General features: G+C 38.2%; 1 protein-coding gene across 8 annotated transcripts in view; it reads right to left on the bottom strand.

Moving 5' to 3' along the window:
- Nucleotides 1-20,031, bottom strand: part of TPST1 (tyrosylprotein sulfotransferase 1) — a 116,742-nt gene that overhangs the window by 40,026 nt on the left and 56,685 nt on the right. For 6 of the 8 annotated variants that reach the window (XR_014255229.1, XM_082432383.1, XM_082432387.1 and 3 more), the window contains exon 3: nt 13,904-14,102. Coding sequence is in view for 6 of the 8 variants with exons in the window: in XM_082432383.1 (XP_082288509.1) it covers nt 13,904-14,102 (199 nt within the window). In the remaining 2 variants the exon portion in view is untranslated. Of the gene's footprint in view, nt 1-7,125; nt 7,469-13,903; nt 14,103-14,249; nt 14,306-20,031 lie in introns of those variants that run through there. The other 2 variants (XR_014255228.1, XM_082432388.1) reach the window with 2 other exon arrangements.

The following is a 20,031-nucleotide window of genomic DNA, read 5'->3' as shown; positions in this document are numbered from 1 at the left end:
AAAAATGATTCAAAGGGCACAAACTTGCTGTGGCTATTCCCTCAGGGTAGTCTCAGACTTTTAGACTGACCCTGTGGACAAATTCCTGCATTTCTAAAACCAGTTTTTATCCTTTAAAACACAGTGGAAAATTTTCTGTCGTCTTATCATTACCTCATTTTTTTCTATGTCATCTTTTCTCTCCAACTACCTATATATTCCCTCTGGATAAAAACCAGGTCTTTGCTTCTCTTGAAGCAACTAGAAGGTATTATGCCTAGAGCAATTATTTAGTAATTACTTGTTTAATAATCAAAGCCTTAAAATGATATACTCAAACACAGACTGAGTTATTCTAAGAGACAGTAAAATGTACTACTTTGAACCTTCTTATATATTCTTTTTTTAAAAATAATTTTATTTATTTATTTATCTTTGGCTGTGTTGGGTCTTCACTGCTGTGCGTGGGCTTTCTCTAGCTGTGGCGAGCGGGGGCTACTCTTCGTTGCGGTGCGCGGGCTTCTCATTGCAGTGGCTTCTCGTTGCAGGCTTCAGTAGTTGTGGCACGCTGGCTCAGTAGTGGTGGCTCATGGGTTCTAGAGCACAGGCTCAGGAGTTGTGGCGCACGGGCTTAGTTGCTCTGCGGCATGTGGGATCTTCCCGGACCAGGGCTCGAACCCGTGTCCCCAGCATTGGCAGGTGGATTCTTAAGCACTGCGCCACCAGGGAAGTCCCTATATTCTTTATAGAATGCCTAAAGGAAACAATTCTGCCTGCTTTCAAAACCAAAGCAAAATACTTGAAAAAAAATGCCAAGTTAAGGAACTGAGTTAAATTCTACAGTTGTTACTTTGAAGGTCTATGAAAATCTTAGAAGAATGGGATAAGTATTCCTTTAACTAAAACAGCTAATATTTGAGTACAAGAAATAAAGGAAATGAGCAACAGCTAAAGATTCATCACACTTCAAATTCACCCAGGATAGTGTTAGTTGGAATACTCCTACTATAGCCCAGAAGCTCAATTACAGTAATGTAGTCAAAAGAGGGAATTTTTCCTGGAAGTTAACTAGGATGTCTCCCACAGCTGTGGCAAGGGCAGAGTTGGAGATGATTTTCATAGACAACTAGAACAGGACTTCAAATAATGGATGCCCTGACTGCCCGTATCACTTACAGCCACTGAATCAATATTTCTGAAAACCAAGTCCAAAGTGTGAGCCTGCATATGGTTGAATAACAATGCTAATTGAATTCATAGCCATGTAAGGTATCATATTAATGTTAAGGCATTGATTGAAAGAATGAGATCCTGAATATTAGGATGAAGCTGTTTGGGAAGATTCTGATAAAGCTGAGCATCTTAAATGTTCAAATTCTGCTGAGCCTTATGTATCAGTCAGGATTTAGACAGGGCAGTAAAACCACTATGATTATTAAGAGAGCTTGTGGATAAGTCCACAGGGAGCTATTGCCTTTGGGTAGCACACCACCTCTGTGGGTCAGCTGCCAACGGAATGGAGGTGGACCTGGAGCCACTGTCGGTCAGGAGGGCCAGCACTCAGGTGGAAGAGCTGGATGTGGAATGGAAAAGAGCAAGGACAAGCACGACAACACCAGGCTCCTCTGTGTCTATCACTGCATCTGCCTGCAAAACCTCCAGGAAGAAATGGCCATCGCTTTACTTCCACCTCTCAATCTCACACAATTTCTTCCATGGACAAGCTCTCGCCTAGAACCATACAAAGAAGAGAATTCTGGGAAGGGCAGTTCCCAGAGTTAACCAAGTTGACAACAGAACAATACAACATATCTACTAGTCGATCAACCTTCCCAGTTTGCCCAAGACTATCCCAGTTTTAGCACTGCAAGTCCTGTACCCCAGGAAACCCCTCAGTCCTGGGCAAACCAAGATAGTTGGTCATCCTACCTTCCTTGCCAAAAGAGGCAGTCTTTGCTCTCTGTCTGAAAAAGTTGGCATCCTCTTGCCAAAGAACCTTTCATGATCTCTCTTGAGGCAGTCACCTAGCAGGAGAACAATGACCCACCCACCACCTCTTATTGCTTCTAAACTTAGAACTAGACTTAAATCCCAGCAGGCCCCAGAGACACGAACACTAAGTCAGACCCAAGAAGAGGTTCTGTACACACCACAAGAATTTCAAGATTTTGCCTTTTTGTATCTGCAAAACCTAGGTAAAGTGTAGTAGAAATCCTAAGACCAGAGCAGAAGAAAAGTAATGTTGGATTAATCCAAATTTATTGATATGGATACAGAGATTTTGGATGCAATGTGTTAAGCTTGAGTACCTGGGAATAACTAACAATTTCTTGTCTTGTTCCTGATCTTAGTGGAAATGGTTTCAGTTTTTCACCATTGAGGACGATGTTGGCTGTGGGTTTGTCATATACGTCCTTTATTATGTTGAGGAAAGTTCCCTCTATGCCTACTTTCTGGAGGGTTTTTATCATAAATCGGTGTTGAATTTTGTCAAAAGCTTTCTCTGCATCTATTGAGATGATCATATGGTTTTTCTCCTTCAATTTGTTAATATGGTGTATCACATGGTTTGATCTCCGTATATTGAAGAATCCTTGCATTCCTGGGATAAACCCCACTTGATCATGGTGTATGATCCTTTTAATGTGCTGTTGGAGCCTGTTTGCCAGTATTTTGTTGAGGATTTGTGCATCTATATTCTTCAGTGATACTGGCCTGTAGTTTTCTTTCTTTGTGACATCTTTGTCTGGTTTTGGTATCAGGGTGTTGGTGGCCTCATAGAATGAGTTTGGGCATGTTCCTCCCTCTGCTATATTTTGGAAGAGTTTGAGAAGGATAGGTGTTAGCTCTTCTCTAAATGTTTGATAGAATTTGCCTGTGAAGCCATCTGGTCCTGGGCTTTTGTTTGTTGGAAGATTTTTAATCACAGTTTCAATTTCAGTGCTTGTGATTGGTCTGTTCATATTTTCTATTTCTTCCTGGTTCAGTCTTGGAAGGTTGTGCATTTCTAAGAATTTGTCCATTTCTTCCAGGTTGTCCATTTTATTGGCATATAGTTGCCTGTAGTAATCTCTCATGATCCTTTGTATTTCTTCAGTGTCAGTCGTTACTTCTCCTTTTTCATTTCTAAGTCTACTGAGTCTTTTCCCTTTTTTTCTTGATGAGTCTGGCTAATGGTTTATCAATTTTGTTTATCTTCTCAAAGAACCAGCTTTTAGCTTTATTGATCTTTGCTATCGTTTCCTTCATTTCTTTTTCATTTATTTCTGATCTGATCTTTATTATTTCTTTCCTTCTGCTAACTTTGGGGTTTTTTTGTTCGTTTTTCTCTAATTGCTTTAGGTGTAAGGCTAGGTTGCTTATTTGAGATGTTTCTTGTTTCTTAAGGTAGGATTGTATTGCTATAAACTTCCCTCTTAGAACTGCTTTTGCTGCATCCCACAGGTTTTGGGTCGTCGTGTTTTCACTGTCATTTGCTTCTAGGTATTTTTTTATTTCCTCTTTGATTTCTTCAGTGATCTCTTGGTTACTAAGTAGTGTATTGTTTAGCCTCCATGTGTCTGTATTTTTTACAGATTTTTTCCTGTAATTGATATCTAGTCTCATAGCGTTGTGGTCGGAAAAGATACCTGATACGATGTCAATTTTCTTAAATTTACCAAGGCTTGATTTGTGACCCAAGATATGATCCTGGAGAATGTTCCATGAGCACTTGAGAAGAATGTGTATTCTGTTGTTTTTGGATGGAATGTCCTATAAATATCAATTAAGTCCATCTTGTTTAATATATCATTTAAAGCTTGTGTTTCCTTATTTATTTTCATTTTGGATGATCTGTCCATTGCTGAAAGTGGGGTGTTAAAGTCCCCTACTATGATTGTGTTACTGTCGATTTCCCCTTTTATGGCTGTTAGTATTTGCCTTATGTATTGAGGTGCTCCTATGTTGGGTGCACAAATATTTACAATTGTTATATCTTCTTCTTGGATTGATCCCTTGATCATTATGTAGTGTCTTTCTTTGTCTCTTGTAACAGTCTTTGTTTTAAAGTCTACTTTGTCTAATATGAGAATTGCTACTCCAGCTTTCTTTTGATTTCCATGTGCATGGAATATCTTTTTCCATCCCCTCAGTTTCAGTCTGTATGTGTCCCAAGGTCTGAAGTGGGTCTCTTGTAGACAGCATATAAATGGGTCTTGTTTTTGTATCCATTCAGCAAGCTTGTGTCTTTTGGTTGGAGCATTTAATTCATTCACGTTTAAGGTAATTATCGATATGTATGTTCCTATTACCATTTTCTTAATTGTTTTGGGTTTGTTATTGTAGGTCTTTTCCTTCTCCTGTGTTTCCTGCCTAGAGAAGTTCCTTTAGCGTTTGTTGTAAAGCTGGTTTGGTGGTGCTGAATTCTCTTAGCTTTTGCTTGTCTGTAAAGGTTTTAATTTCTCCGTCAAATCTGAATGAGATTCTTGCTGGGTAGAGTAATCTTGGTTGATCCCTGAAAGTATAGTCTTAGGAAACAGGATTTAAAATACACAATGGAGGGGGGATTCCTTGGTGGCGCAGTGGTTGAGAATCCGCCTGCCAATGCAGGGGACACGGGTTCGATCCCTGGTCTGGGAAGCTCCCACATCCTGCGGAGCAACTAAGCCCGTGCACCACAACTACTGAGCCAGCGTGCCACAACTATTGAAGCCCGTGCGCCTAGAGCCCATGCTCCGCAACAAGAGAAGCCACCGCAGTGAGAGGCCTGCGCACTGCAGCAAGGAGTGGCCCCCGCTCACCGCACCTAGAGAGGGCCCACGTGCAGTGGTGAAGATCCAAGGCAGCCAAAAATAAAATAAATTAAAATAAATAAATAAAAGACACAATGGAGGAAGGAAAGACATTTCCTAGAACCCAGAAGATCCTCTATTACACTTGTTTACAATGGAAAGTTAATGGAAAATTACAGCAAAACAATATAGGCATGACCCTTATTGGCACACATCCTTTTAGAATGAAGGTTTGGGTCACCATCCAACCAACATGGTTAGAGAGGGCAAATGGAATATGAGATAGCTAGAGAAAGAAATTACAAATACCATCCATGATCACGTGGCAGGTGCAGAAATGAGGACTACAGTAGTGTTATAGATATTCTTCCTGCTTTGTTATGAATATATCTGAATAGATTAACTATTTCTTTTTTTCCCCTCCCTTTCCCATTCCCATACGCTCTAATATAAGGTGTGTTACTTAGGGCTGACTCTATACCTCAGTACTTAGGTTTCAGGATATCAAAGATGGAATGTGACTCAGCTAGGGGAGTAAATAAATATCACCCAGAAATGAATAAAGTGCAATGTGAAACACAGTGTCTCCTCTTTTGGGGAGATGGTTAGTATGCTTTTAGTTTTGTAAGGGATCACTGCATCATGTAAGGTGGAAGCACAATGTCATTATCTTTATTTGGAAGTTAAATGGGGTTAAAATGGCAATGTATATACAGCAGGCTGGCAAAGAGATGAACAGTGCTGGACTGTCCGTGGTCAACTGGTACCACCAACTACTTTTGTCTAAGGCAGAAAATTAAGTCTCCCATAATTCCCTTCCCTGTGTGGTTCTGAGTAAAAGGCTGCCAATGAGAGAAAGTATGATTTTCTCTTTTATAAAAGAGATTTATAAAATGGAAATGAAGCAGAAGCCATTATTCTCAAGACACGCAGTGCTTCCACAGACCTCTCCTAAAGCTCCCACTTCATCCCCATGGCATGCCTCACAGGTCCTTCCTTAGGCTCCCTTACTGAGGTCCCACTTTGACAGCTAGATGCAGTTTCGAGGGCTTCTCTGCAAACTCTGGCTTTCCACCCACTTCAGGCTTAAATCATTAATGCCTATTTTCCTGATCTTTCTATGACAGATTTATCAGTTCATTCTCTATTCTTCTTTTATATAAAATGTCCAGTATATGATAAAAATTTTCCAGACCCTCAGTTCTCCAGTTCTCCCACATTTGTGTAAGCCATAATTAACATATTAAACCCCTTACTCCTGTAATACTTACAGTAGCTCTCTTTCCCCAACTGAATGCAGACTGATACAGTAATAAAGTACTGCCATAGCCACTGGAGCTCACTTCTGGGTGATGGAGCATTTCTCACATAAGGTAGAATCCCTATGAACTGGGCCATAACTTCAAATATTGTCTACAAGAGCTTCATATCAGGATACAGTATTTTTGGTTGAAGAAATATTCTTATTCCTATGTCTTAAGATTTATTTTGCTAATAAAAATCATTTTATTAAACACCTACTAATTCTCAAGTATTAAGTTTGGTGCTCAGCATACAAAATGCATATGTGGTCCTTGCCTTTGAAAAGTCCTTAGTGTAAAAGAAGCAGCATGTAATATAAACAATCATAATATAGTGTGATAACTGCAAGAGCAAAGGCAGGCACAAAGTATAGTAGAAGGATCTGTGGCACAGAAGAGGTGTCATTTGAGCTGAGTCTTAAAGGACAAAGTTGTAAAATGAAGAAGAGAAGCAAGATAATCAAGGCAGGAAGAAGAGTAAGTGCAAAGGTACAGAGGTATACAAATGTGCCAAAAGAATGAAAGGCAGGTAGTGGGGTGTGATTAGAAGGATAAAAAGAGATAAGGTTGAAAAGGAAGGTTGAAAGCAGAAGACAAAGAATCTTAATGCTATTCTGAGTTCCATTATGGTTACGAAGCAGGAGGTCTCAAAAGACCCAAAAGACCACCGCTCTCATCAAAACAATCAGAAAATACCAGACAAACTAAACTTCATACTATTCTTTAGAGCCATCAAAAAGCAGTGGATGCAAAGAAGTCTAAATGAACCCAATTCCAGAGAAGGATGAGTTCTTCAAAGGTGAGCAAAGAGCCCCTTTCTACCTTGAATCAACTGCCTACTGTGCATATAGGTAGGCAGAAAAGCAGGCCTACCAGAGGTGAAAGATTTTGCTGATGAGACAAAAAGAAGCTGAACTTTTAGTGGCAGTGTGGACTGGTATGATGGATCCAAATCTAGAAGAGCCCCAGGTGTAAAAATAAATCTCTTGGTCTAACAATTGTACCCCAAGGGCCTTTTGTTGAGTAAGTAACAGTGGGAGCAGAGCTAGAAAGGAGAGAGAGATAGCCCAATCTTTTATTTTAATAAATTTATTTATTTATTTATTTTTGGCCGCGTTGGGTCGTCATTGCTGTGCACGGGCTTTCTCTAGTTGTGGCGAGTGGGGGCTACTCTTCGTTGCGGTGCGCAGGCTTCTCATTGCGGTGGCTTCTCTTGTTGTGGAGCATGGGCTCTAGGGCACGCGGGCTTCAGTAGTGGTGGCGCACGGGCTTAGTTGCTCCACGGCATGTGGGATCTTCCCGGACCAGGGCTTGAACCCGTGTCCCCTGCATTGGCAGGCGGATTCTTAACCACTGCACCACCAGGGAAGTCCGAGATCGCCCAGTCTTGTGTGGTCCTTAGCTTCCAGGGCCCTGCTGCAGTTGCAATCCAGAGGTGAAATAAATTAATTTAAGCTTCAACCCATCTCCCTGCCAGCTGTTATTTTTAAAAAGTCAAAGAAATCAACCTTTTATCTACAGCACACAGGAAACTGTGGGTTGGGCTAAAGGTCAAATCTCCATAATCTCATTTAAATCCAGAAGTAAACTAATTAAAACTGTTGCTCAGCCACAGCTCGGCCTGACACACTGAAATTTGAATGATCAGCCAATTACCCTAGCTGCCTGACAGAAAAAAGAATATGCCCTCTCTGGGAAAAATAAAGCAAAAATATTATCTAGGTTACTCTCTACTCTTCTTTTATACAAAAGGTCCAGTATGAAATCAAAACTTCTAAGACATGTGAAGAAGCAAATAAGTATAACTCATAATTAAGAAAAAAGGCCAAAAGACAGACCCATGTATAAGAACTTTAAAATAATTATTATAAATATGTTAAAAGAATTTAGGGACTGCCCTGGTGGCACAGTGGTTAAGAATCCACCTGCCAATGCAGGGGACGCAGGTTCGATCCCTGGTCCAGGAAGATCCCACATGCCACAGAGCAAATAAACCCATGTGCCACAACTACTGAGCCTGTGCTCTAGGGCCCACGAGCCACAACAAGAGAAGCCACCGCAATGAGAAGCCTGCGCACCGCAACGAAGAGTAGCCCCTGCTTGCCAAAACTAGAGAAAGCCCATGCACAGTAATGAAGACCCAACACAGCCAAAAATAAATAAATGAGTAAATAAATAAGAATTGAGAGGAAAAGATGAACAGAATGGGTGGAGAGATGGAGGATTCCAGCAGAGAAACGGAAATTCTAGAACTGAAAAATAAACTATCTGAAATGAAGTCACTGGATGGGATTAATGGCAGACCAGACACAGAAGAAGAAAGGATCAATGAATTCAAAGATAGGTTAATTAAAAACAAATCAAACCTGAGGCCCAGACTAGAGATGGCAAAAGAGACGATCAGTGAATTTGGCACATTTTAGTCAAACTTCCAAAAACTGGAGATAAGAGAAAAGTCTTATTAGCAGCCCCCCTCCCAAAAAAACCCAAAAAACTATTACATTCATAAGAATTTTAGTTGACTTCCCATAAAAACAATGAAAGCCAATAAAATAACATATTCTAAGTGCTGAAAGTAAAACAAACAAACGAAACCCAAAAACTTGTCAACCTAGAACTCTATACTCAGCAAAATATTCTCATATAATGGAGAAATAATGACATTTTCAGATAAACAAAAGCTGAGAGAATTAGTAGCCAGCATACCCTTACTATAAGAAATACTAAAAGAATTTCATCAGGGTAAAAAGAAATGATTCCAGATGAAAATCTGAGTCTTCAGAAAAGATGAAAAAGACCATTTGTGGCTCACAGAAAAGTCTGCAGCTCCTGTCAGAGAGCAACTACCATAAACAAACAAATAAAAAAAGAGGTATAGCTAACAAGGCGAGCTAAGAGCCAATAGTGGAGATAAAATGAAATACTTAAACAAACTAGACTGATGCAAAAGAAGGCAGGAAAAAAGAAAGAAAGGGACAAAGACAGACGTCCAAATAGAAAACAAACAGCAAGGTGGTAGATTTAAACCCAAACAGGTGAGTAATAACGTTACATGTAAGTAGATTAACTAGACCATTTAAAGTCAGAGATTATGAGATTAACAAACAAGACCAGCTATATCCACTTATAAGCAACATACTTTAAATATAAAGACACAGATTAAGAGTAACAGGACGGAAAAAAATATACCATGTACACTGCATGCATAAAAACAACGAAGTGGCTATGTTTACATCAGACAAACTAGACTTCCAGAGAGAAACATCAGAGATGATGAGAGACACTTCATAATGATGAGTTAATTCCTCAAGAATATATAAAAGGGTTTGCTCCTAATAATACTGATTCAAAACACATGAAGCAAAATTGACAGAAATAAAAAATAATCTTTTTCCAAAACTGATAAAATTAGACACCCCCTATCAATAAGAATTAGAAGATTTGAGCAACACTGTGAAACAACATGACTTAATTGATATTTACAGAATTCTGCAACAGCTGCAGAATACACATCCTCTCAAGTGACATGTGAGAACATATGCTGGCCATAAGGCAATTTTCAATATATTTCAAAGGACTGAAACCACACTGAGTCGTTCTCTAACTGTAAAGGAATTAACCTAGAAACAAACAATAAAAAGATCACCAGAAAATCTCCAAAGACCTGAAAAGTACATGCCATTCTAAGAAGTCTGGGCTCTATCCTATAGTACTAGTGGAGCTATTCAAGGTTTACACAAGGGAATGATACATTCAGATATAATACATTCAGATTTGAACTTTTAAAAAATAACTTTCATTGAATATTTAAAAAATGTAGCAGAAGAATGACTGAACACACTCACATACACAAAGGGGAATAAACCATAATTCATGTAAAAAATGAGGAGAAACTGAACTAAAGTACCTGAAATAGGATTGAATCAAGATATTTTCAAATGCAGAATCAAGGGGACTTGGTGACCAATTAATTACATGTGATCTGCAAAGCCAGTTAATCCTAACTAACTTTGATGACTAGACAAATAGGAATGCTACGTATGGAGACAGGAAAAACAGGTAGAAGCAGTTTCTGATGGGTACAGGAACTAGAAAACACAGGTGTGCATTACAGGCTCTCCCATTAATGCAAGAACATCAATTCTAACTGCTGCAGCTTCTTACTGTTTGGTTCAGGGATATAACCCAACTCCCCCTCCCAGCTCACTTAATTAATATTCAAGTTCCTTCTTGTTTTCTCTGTGGGTTCTGCACACTGATATGTGCTTTTCCATTTGACTTATGTGCTCTTCTTGAGTACTGTCTAGTCTGGTTTTCAACTGGATATTGCATTCACACTTGGATCTGCTTTTCAGCTTACTCTCCGAGTTTAGTAACCAGGTATTTGAACTGTTTTCTGGCTTGACCCACGTGTTCTGAGGACTCTGCTCCGCACAGCTGCTCACTGGCTCACAGACAACGCAAATACAGATAAACACAGCCTCATCCCACCCCTATTCTAGATTCTTGCTCAGTTTAGTGAACAATCCATCTAGCTTCTGCCTATCAAGGAACAACTTTGGACAATAAGTTCATTTGGACATTGAGTTTGAGGTCCTTGTGAATATCCAAGTGGAGAGATACAGAAAGCAGGTGGAAAAAAATGAGCCTAGGGCTCAGGAAAGAGACCCAGTAGGAGATAAAGATTTATGATCATCAGCAAATAGGTTGTAATCAAAATCACATGAGTGGATGAGCTTAAGGAGACTGTAAAACAGAAGTCCTTAATCTGATAGGCTTTAGGGGCATCTATGAATCCACTGAAATTGTGGGTAAAATTCTGTGTATGTATGTGTCTGCATTTCTCAGATAGGGATCCATAAATTTCATCAGATTCTCAAAGGTCGATAACTCTAAAAAGATTAAAAACCTATGGGGGAGGGAGATGGCTAGAATGTAACCTAGAGGGCACTCCTTACTAAAATGTGCTACAATTGTGGGATTAGACACCATGGTGGGAAAGGGTATGGAATCTGTGAGCATTTCATTTCCAATTTACCATCTGAGTCACAGCAACCATGAAGCACATGATTTTCTATTCAAAATTGGGCAACATCTCCCCAAAATACACTGACTCAGACACCAGTACTTCTAGATTACCCAAAATTGTACGAAAACTAGAATTTTTAGGCCTAGAGCTTTGGATTCTATATTCCCAGTCAAAACGTGAATTTCTTCCCCACTCCCATCTCATAAATAAAGGGCACAATCTCCACAGCCACCTTCTTTCTCTGGAGTCCATCTCAGGTCACAGCTGACAATCGAAGATCACTTTTTAACCATTACTTTACGAAACTTCATGATCATCAATGCTGGATATATTAGCATCTGAGTTTTTACAGGCAAAAAGCTCTGAAAATATATAGTCCAACCCCATAAAACAAGGATGTCAGCTTGAATGCATTATCCCAAAGTGCTCAAAAATGCAATTATAGTTCACACTTTATCTTTTTTTCCGCAAAATTATTTGTCACTTTAGAGGTAGACAAAGATGGTGGGGAGGTTTATTCCAGTGTGCATTTTGAAACTCTTTCAAAAGCCACAGATGTGTATGAAACAAATTCTCTAGTCACAAGGATTCAAACCACAGCATTCTTCCCTACTTAACCACTCAAGCAAGCCAAGAATAATCTAGCTGGTCAACTCACATGTAGGAAAACTATAATGTCTACTACTTGGGGAACCTCTAAATATCACTTACACATGTACCTTGGTTTATAAAAACCATTTCAGTATTGTACAAAGGAGAAAGCTATGAATTACCAATTACCAAGAGATTAAAAAGGACTATGATAATGCACTGTATACTTTGCCTTTTAGCAGAATGTAATTCACAAAACCTTAACACATATAAAACTTTTTTCAAACTTACGAAATGTTTCATAGAAGAATATATACATATAGGTAATAACTGGAAAATGGTCAATTATATTAATCAATGAAACCTATTAAAATTAGCAAAAATCTAAAATAAAATTACCTATATTATGCTGGTAGTTCAAAAGAACAAAAAAAAATTTATCAACATATATCATGCACCTTAAAAAAATTTCAGATATTTTGATGTGGTTTAATTCCACTTTCATTAGTCTAGCCCTAAAAAAACCCCCACTAAAATGTAGTATGTGCAAAGATGTTCACTGTAGCACTATTTGTCAAACAGAAAATTGTAAACAGCAAAAGAAAAATGGTAAAATAAATTATAGAACATATACTAGGGATACATTTTATTTGTTTGTTCATTCATTCATTCACTTACTACTGTGTTTCATAAAGGATTTAAGGTGGCTCATAAAATGATTTATTTATACAACCATGAAAAATTATGTTTAAAAAGCATGTGCACAATGAGAAAATGCTCATGAATATTAAGTGGAAAGGGCTGAATACAAGATTGTGCGTGTGCAAAAGTGAGATGTAAGACAAGTATTCTTACCTTTGTTTAACAACATGCAAAGAAGAAAGAGAAATCCATCAAAATGCTAAAAATGGTATTTGTCTGGGTGGTAACATTATAGGTAAATTTTATTCTCTTATCTTTTTAATTTTATAAGTTTTATAAACTAAGTTTATATTTTTATAATAATGCTTGTATGTATGAAAAATATAAAAAGGATAAAGATTATTTTAAAAATAAAAAAAATCTGCCTCCATATATGATGGTTTATAAGAAAATAGCTCTTCATATATAGCCACTAATGACTTGAAAAAAGAAAACAAAAGTAATATCTAAGAGTAAAAAATCCACATGGAAATCAGCCTCATGAAATATAAGTTTGTTTGTCGATTAAAGGTATCAACAGAAGAACAGACTAAAGAGATGATATATTATAAGGCTGTGGGGAGGAGAGGACACTGACATAAAAAAAAAATACCAGAGAAAGGCAAGGAATTTTAGTCTTGAAATCCAACAGCCTATCAGTGAACTTACGCTAACACGGTTGTCTTATTTAAACTGTAGTTTCAAAAAATACCACATCTATAGACAGAAAGTAGAATTGTGGTTGCCAGGGGCTGGAGGAAGGGGGAATGGGCAATGATTATGTAGTTTCAGTTTGGAAACATGAAAAAAGTCCTGGAGATGGATGGTGGTGACAGTTCTACAACAATACGAATGTACTGGACTGTACACTTATAAATTGTTAAAATGGTAAATTTTGTTATTTAAATTTTACCACAATAAAAAAAAATACATTAAGGTATGATTTGAAATAGATTATACAGGTAAGGTATATATTCAGATTTTTTGAGTTTTCAGCTTTTCTCAAATAAGATTATAAAGATATGAGCCTAACTTATAAAAGAAGTAGTTGTAACTACACTTTAATAGTAACTTTCTCTCAATCAGAGGGTTGTTTATTGTACCTATGTAATAATTCTTCTCATGTAGCCAATGTTTAGTTTCCAAGTATCAAGAAATCATGCCTCATCTAAACAAAGGTTGAAAAGTAAAGTAGCCATTAGATTCAAAGTAAAAAGAAACTAGAAGTAAGTGAGGTCACTAATAATTCTGGTGTTTATGCAAATTTATGATAATCAGCTATGAGAATAAATCTTCCCAACAGTAAGCACCATTCTTAGAAATTGGGAAAAATAGATTAAAGAATTGTCCCCATAGTCCCTGGAAAGAGCCACAGTTATCCTTAAAATGCAGTGGAAGATTTCTGATGATAAAGCATTTTACAAATAGGATTTTTCTAATTTAAAATAATTTTCTGATCATAAAAAAGCAAGGAACAAAATCAGAAAAAACTTTTTAGGACCCCAATTCCATAACCAGTTTTCTCAATTCACTTTAAAAATCTCACTTACCCTTCTAGTGTTTTCAAGGATTTTGGGATCAGGTTTTCCATAGTTAGGTGGATTGGCATACGGGTCATATCCAAGTTTGGCAAGCATGGGTGCAATCACTGCCATGTCTTGTAAAACATCTGGAGGTATCTTCCCAACCCATTTTGATAGAGCTCCCACATTGACTGGCTTGATGACTTGGTCTGTAGATCTCTCCACTCTGAAAACAATATAATGTGAATAAACATGTATTTAGAATACTGAAAACAGTACTGGAAATTATTTTTGATGACTTTAAAAATTACAAGTCTCCAGATTATAAAAGCTATTGAGAAAGAGTGCATTTTTCAGGCTTGACATTACTTACTAGACTTTTTTTTTAATGTTCTCAATCTGACAGCAATTATTGGCAACCTCAGATTCCTAGAAATAGGAAAAATGGTCAGCTGAAAACATCTGCACAGAATGTATTGACACTTTAATTACAACATTCAGAAAAACATAACAAAGATAAAGACTGCTTAGAAAAACAGCTGGTCAACTTACTTGAAATACATTAAAAAAAAACACAAATAAATAAGATGGCTTGATGAACGATGACTAGAGGAACAGAAAGATGGACAGATTATGTGATAAAGCAAATATAGCAAAATGTTAATTGTAGCTATTGGGTATAATTCTTTCAGTTCTTTGTCTGTTTGAAATTTTTCATAATAAAATATTGGGGGGAAAATAGTCAACCATAATCCACTTAGACTGCAAAATATTCATTTGTCCCATTTTTCTGTTGATTTCCTAAAGAACCCTATTTTCTTTTTTTTCTTTTTTTTTTTTTTTTAAAAACCTTTGGGTTTATTTATTTATGGCTGTGTTGGGTCTTCGTTTCTGTGCGAGGGCTTTCTCTAGTTGTGGCAAGTGGGGGCCACTCTTCATCGCGGTGCGTGGGCCTCTCACTATCGCGGCCTCTCTTTTTGCGGAGCACAGGCTCCAGACGCGCAGGCTCAGCAAGTGTGGCTCACGGGCCCAGCTGCTCCGCGGCATGTGGGATCTTCCCAGACCAGGGCTCGAACCCGTGTCCCCTGCATTGGCAGGCAGATTCTCAACCACTGCGCCACCAGGGAAGCCCCAAAGAACCCTATTTTCTAAGGAAGAAAAAGGAGTGCTGTTTATGACTTTCGATATTACAAAATAAATGTGTTCTACCTCTTGACCTAGAAATTTACTTTAAGCTTATAGTGACACTATATTTGACTAAATAACTCATAATCTTAGGATAAAATATGATCTAAAATGACATCTAGATTGAAATTGGATCTGAACTAGCAGATTTTGGCCAAATGACTATCAAACAAAAGTGCCTAAGAGAGTTTTATATCATAATACATTAGAAGTCATTCAAACACAGTATTCTAATAAAAGGTTAAAAAGACCTTTTTCTTTAAGTTTTCGATCTCTCGCTGCAGGTAACCATTATCTGATGAAGAATCCCTCAAAGGGTCTCCACTCCTTAAAAAATACACAAGAGAGGACTTCTCTGGTGGTACAGTGGTTAAGAATCTGCCTGCCAATGCAGGGAACACGGGCTCGATCCCTGGTCTGGGAAGATCCCACATGCTGCGGAGCAACTAAGCCCGTGTGCCACAACTACTGAGCCTGCGCTCTAGAGCCCGTGAGCCACAACTACTGAGCCTGCCGTGCCACAACTACTGAAGCCCACACGCCTAGAGCCTGTGCTCTGCAACAAGAAAAGCCACCACAATGAGAAGCACGCACACCACAACAAAGAGTAGACCCCACTCTTTCTTGACTAAAGAACATCCTGGTTTGTCCAGGACAGGTCCTGTTTATACCAATTGCCCCCAGCTTAATTATGAACAGCACATCCCACTCACACCCACAAATGTTCAAGTTTGTATGATGAATTATATGGTTACCCTATCCATATACCCTGCACACACCCAAAAACTAAGATGGTCCAAAACTGGACCCATCAACTTCTACTCAAAATCTACTCCTCTTCATATACATTTTATCTTGATAAATGGCATCACCACCTATCTACAAGGCAAAACCAGAGATCTCAGATGGAACAGGGAGAAAGTAAGATCACTCCCAAGTTATCCAGTTCTAGAGACTCTATCTTTGAGTAGGAAAATCTCTCCTCCAGTCTTACTGCCACTAACCTTAGTTCATATCACCATCATTTCTCACCCAGATTACTACAAAAGCCTCCTAATTTCCCTGCATTTAAGTAGTTGGCTTCCTTGCCCAACTATCTATCCTTCCACCAGACTGTAAGGAAGGTCTATGTTTTATTAATTTCACGTTCACCAGTATCTAGCATATTAACATATAATAGATGCCCAAAAAATGTTTATTAAACTAATGAGTAAAAGCTTTTCATGGGGAAAAAAAACCCCTACAAATTTAGTTTATACAAACATGCTCAAGAGGTCAAGGATCATATATTAATAAGGAGATCAACTGCTACAAGATGAAATAACTAGGGACTTCCCTAGTGGTCCAGTGGTTCAGAATCCACCTTCCAATGCAGGGGACGTGGGTTCGATCCCTAGTCAGGGAACTAAGATCCCACATGCTGTGGGGCAACTAAGCCCACGCACCGCAACTACTGAGCCCGCGTGCTCTGGAGCCCGTGCGCCACAACTAGAGAGGAGCCCGCACACCGCAATGAAAGATCCCACGTGCCACAACTAAGACCCGACACAGCCAAATAAATAAATAAAAAGAAAATAAAAATATCTAGTATATAACCAAACATACTTTATAAAAAAAAAAAGATGAAATAACTAGAGAACATCCAAGTGCTGAACTGTGTGATATTTACTGTGGGTGCACTAGGAGTGTTAGAGAATGGGAGTCACATCTGCAGAGATAAACATCTCGAGAAAAAAATGCTTTATAGTAAACAAAAAATAATAATTTCTGTTCATTCTATGTCAGGTACTTTGCATATGATATCTACTTTAATCCTTGAAACATCCTTAAGAGAAATATTATCAGTCCCTATTTTTCAACTGTGTTAACTGAGACCCATAAGTGATTTATCCAAAGTCACACAGTCTGAAAATAATGGAGGTAGAATTTGAACCTACGTCTGTCTGACTCCAAAGCATCTGCTTTACCCAGTTTCTCTTACTGCCGTCCTATTGACGTCAAATCACATCTTGATTTTTACATTCTATGCTTCCCTGAAAACCTTGGCCTCTTTTTCTTTGTCATTTGTCTCTAGGTATTTTTTTGATTTCCTCTTTGATTTCTTCAGTGATCTCTTGGTTATTTAGTAATGTATTGTTTAGCCTCCATGTGTTTGTCTTTTTAACGTTTTTTTCCCTGTAATTCATTTCTAATCTCATAGCATTGTGGTCAGAAAAGATGCTTGATATGATTTCAATTTTCTTAAATTTACTGAGGCTTGATTTGTGACCCAAGATGTGATCTATCCTGGAGAATGTTCCGTGCGCACTTGAGAAGAACGTGTAATCTGCTGTTTTTGGATGGAATGTCCTATATATATCAATTAAATCTATCTAGTCTATTGTGTCATTTAAAGCTTCTGTTTCCTTATTTATTTTCATTTTGGATGATCTGTCCATTGGTGTAAGTGAGGTGTTGAAGTCCCCCACTATTATTGTGTTACTGTCAATTTCCTCTTTCATGGCTGTTAGCAGTTGCCTTATATATTGAGGTGCTCCTATGTTGGGTGCATATATATTTATAATTGTTGTATCTTCTTCTTGGATTGATCCCTTGATCATTATGTAGTGTCCTTCTTTGTCTCTTGTAACATTCTTTATTTTAAAGTCTATTTTATCTGATATGAGTATAGCTACTCCAGCTTTCTTTTGATTTCCATTTGCGTGGAATATCTTTTTCCGTCCCCTCACTTTCAGTCTGTATGTGTCCCTAGGTCTAAAGTGGGTCTCTTGTAGACAGCATATATATGGGTCTTGTTTTTGTATCCATTCATCAAGCCTGTGTCTTTTGGTTGTAGCATTTAATCCTTCACGTTTAAGGTAATTATCGATATGTATGTTCCTATGACCATTTTCTTAATTGTTTTGGGTTTGTTTTTGTAGGGCCTTTTCTTCTCTTGTGTTTCCCACTTAGAGAAGTTCCTTTAGCATTTGTTGTAAAGCTGGTTTGGTGGTGCTGAATTCTCTTAGCTTTTGCTTGTCTGTAAAGCTTTTGATTTCTCCATCAAATCTAAATGAGATCCTTGCCGGGTAGAGTAATCTTGGTTGTAGGTTCTTCCCTTTCATCACTTTAAGTATATCATGCCACTCCCTTCTGGCTTGTAGAGTTTCTGCTGAGAAATCAGCTGTTAACCTTATGGGAGTTCCCTTGTATGTTATTTGTCGTTTTTCCCTTGCTGCTTTCAATAATTTTTCTTTGTCTTTAATTTTTGCCATTTTGATTACTATGTGTCTTGGCGTGTTTCTCCTTGGGTTTATCCTGTATGGGACTCTCTGCGCTTCCTGGACTTGGGTGGCTATTTCCTTTCCCATGTTAGGGAAGTTTTCGACTATAATCTCTTCAAATATTTTCTCTGGTCCTTTCTCTCTCTCTTCTCCTTCTGGGACCCCTATAATGCAAATGTTGTTGCGTTTAATGTTGTCCCAGAGGTCTCTTAGGCTGTCTTCATTTCTTTTCATTCTTTTTTCTTTAGTCTGTTCCGCAGCAGTGAATTCCACCATTCTGTCTTCCAGGTCACTTATCCGTTCTTCTGCCTCAGTTATTCTGCTATTGATTCCTTCTAGTGTAGTTTTCATTTCAGTTATTGTATTGGTCATCTCTGTTTGTTTGTTCTTTAATTCTTCTAGGTCTTTGTTAATCATTTCTTGCATCTTCTCAATCTTTGCCTCCATTCTTATTCCGAGGTCCTGGATCATCTTCACTATCATTATTCTGAATTCTTTTTCTGGAAGGTTGCCTATCTCCACTTCATTTAGTTGTTTTTCTGGGGTTTTTTCTTGTTCCTTCATCTGGTATATAGCCCTCTGCCTTTTCATCTTGTCTGTCTTTCTGTAACTGTGGTTTTTGGTCCACAGGCTGCAGGATTGTAGTTTTTCTTGCTTCTGCTGTCTGTCCTCTGGTGGTTCAGGCTATCTAATAGGCTTGATGGGAGGCTCTCTTGGCCTCTTTTTCTATACTGCATGGACTAAGTGGTTTTGCCACAGTGATAACATACTACACATGTAATAGGTATATACAGGGCTGTGCCGGTAACACTTAACAACCTGATCTCTGAGAAGGGAAAGGTCATAATTTGTAGCATTTACTGACGACCAATGGTGTAAATACTCCCACCATGGCTGATTTCAAGCTACCAACATGATGTCATTGACCACAGAGTTGAGAAGAGATGCACAAAAATGGGTTCACTGTAGCTGGCTCAATCCAGCTCCAGCAGACCACTGGATATCTATAGGGTCACAATCTCTTGTCCCAAATTCTGAAATCCAAAAACTAAACATTTTCCTGTAACTCATGTGGCAGCAAAACATAACCTGAACTGATAGGAATCTATTTATAGTCTTTATTCGTCTTGGCATAAACAATCATACTCTTCAATGCAGAAATACTGATGTCCTTGATTACAGAGTGTTGACCCAGAACAAACAGAGGATGTTATATAATATGTGTTATGTACATCATATGACCTTTCTAGAATCCAAAAATTTTGAATTCTGAAACATATCTGTGTTAAGCACTGAAGTCACACATAGGGTCTCGTATGTCGTGATTGGGAAGTTGGGAATGATAGAAGGGTTTTAATCACAGGACTGACAAGACTAGATTGTTCTTATCTGCATTCAGTGTTGATAACTATGGGAAGAGTAGATTGAAGGATGGGGTAACCAGGGTCAGAAAAACCAGTAAAGACGTTCAACTATATATTGAAAGAATTGAGAAATGATTAAAGCTTCAACTACAGCAAATGACATAGAGGTGGAAAGAAAAAACCTCCATCGATTTGATTTTTTTTTAATAAATTTATTTATTTATTTATTTATTTTTGGCTACATTGGGTCTTCGTTGCTGCGTGTGGGCTTTCTCTAGTAGTTGTGGCGAGCGGGGGCTACTCTTCATTGCGGTACGCAGGCTTCTCATTGCAGTGGCTTCTC

This window comes from Balaenoptera physalus (genome assembly GCF_965194825.1).
Source record: "Balaenoptera physalus genome assembly, chromosome: 16".
In the NCBI taxonomy this organism is placed as follows: Eukaryota; Metazoa; Chordata; class Mammalia; order Artiodactyla; family Balaenopteridae; genus Balaenoptera; species Balaenoptera physalus.
The sequence above is the reverse complement of the archived record's forward strand: the minus strand, read 5'-3'. Positions and strand labels throughout refer to the sequence as shown.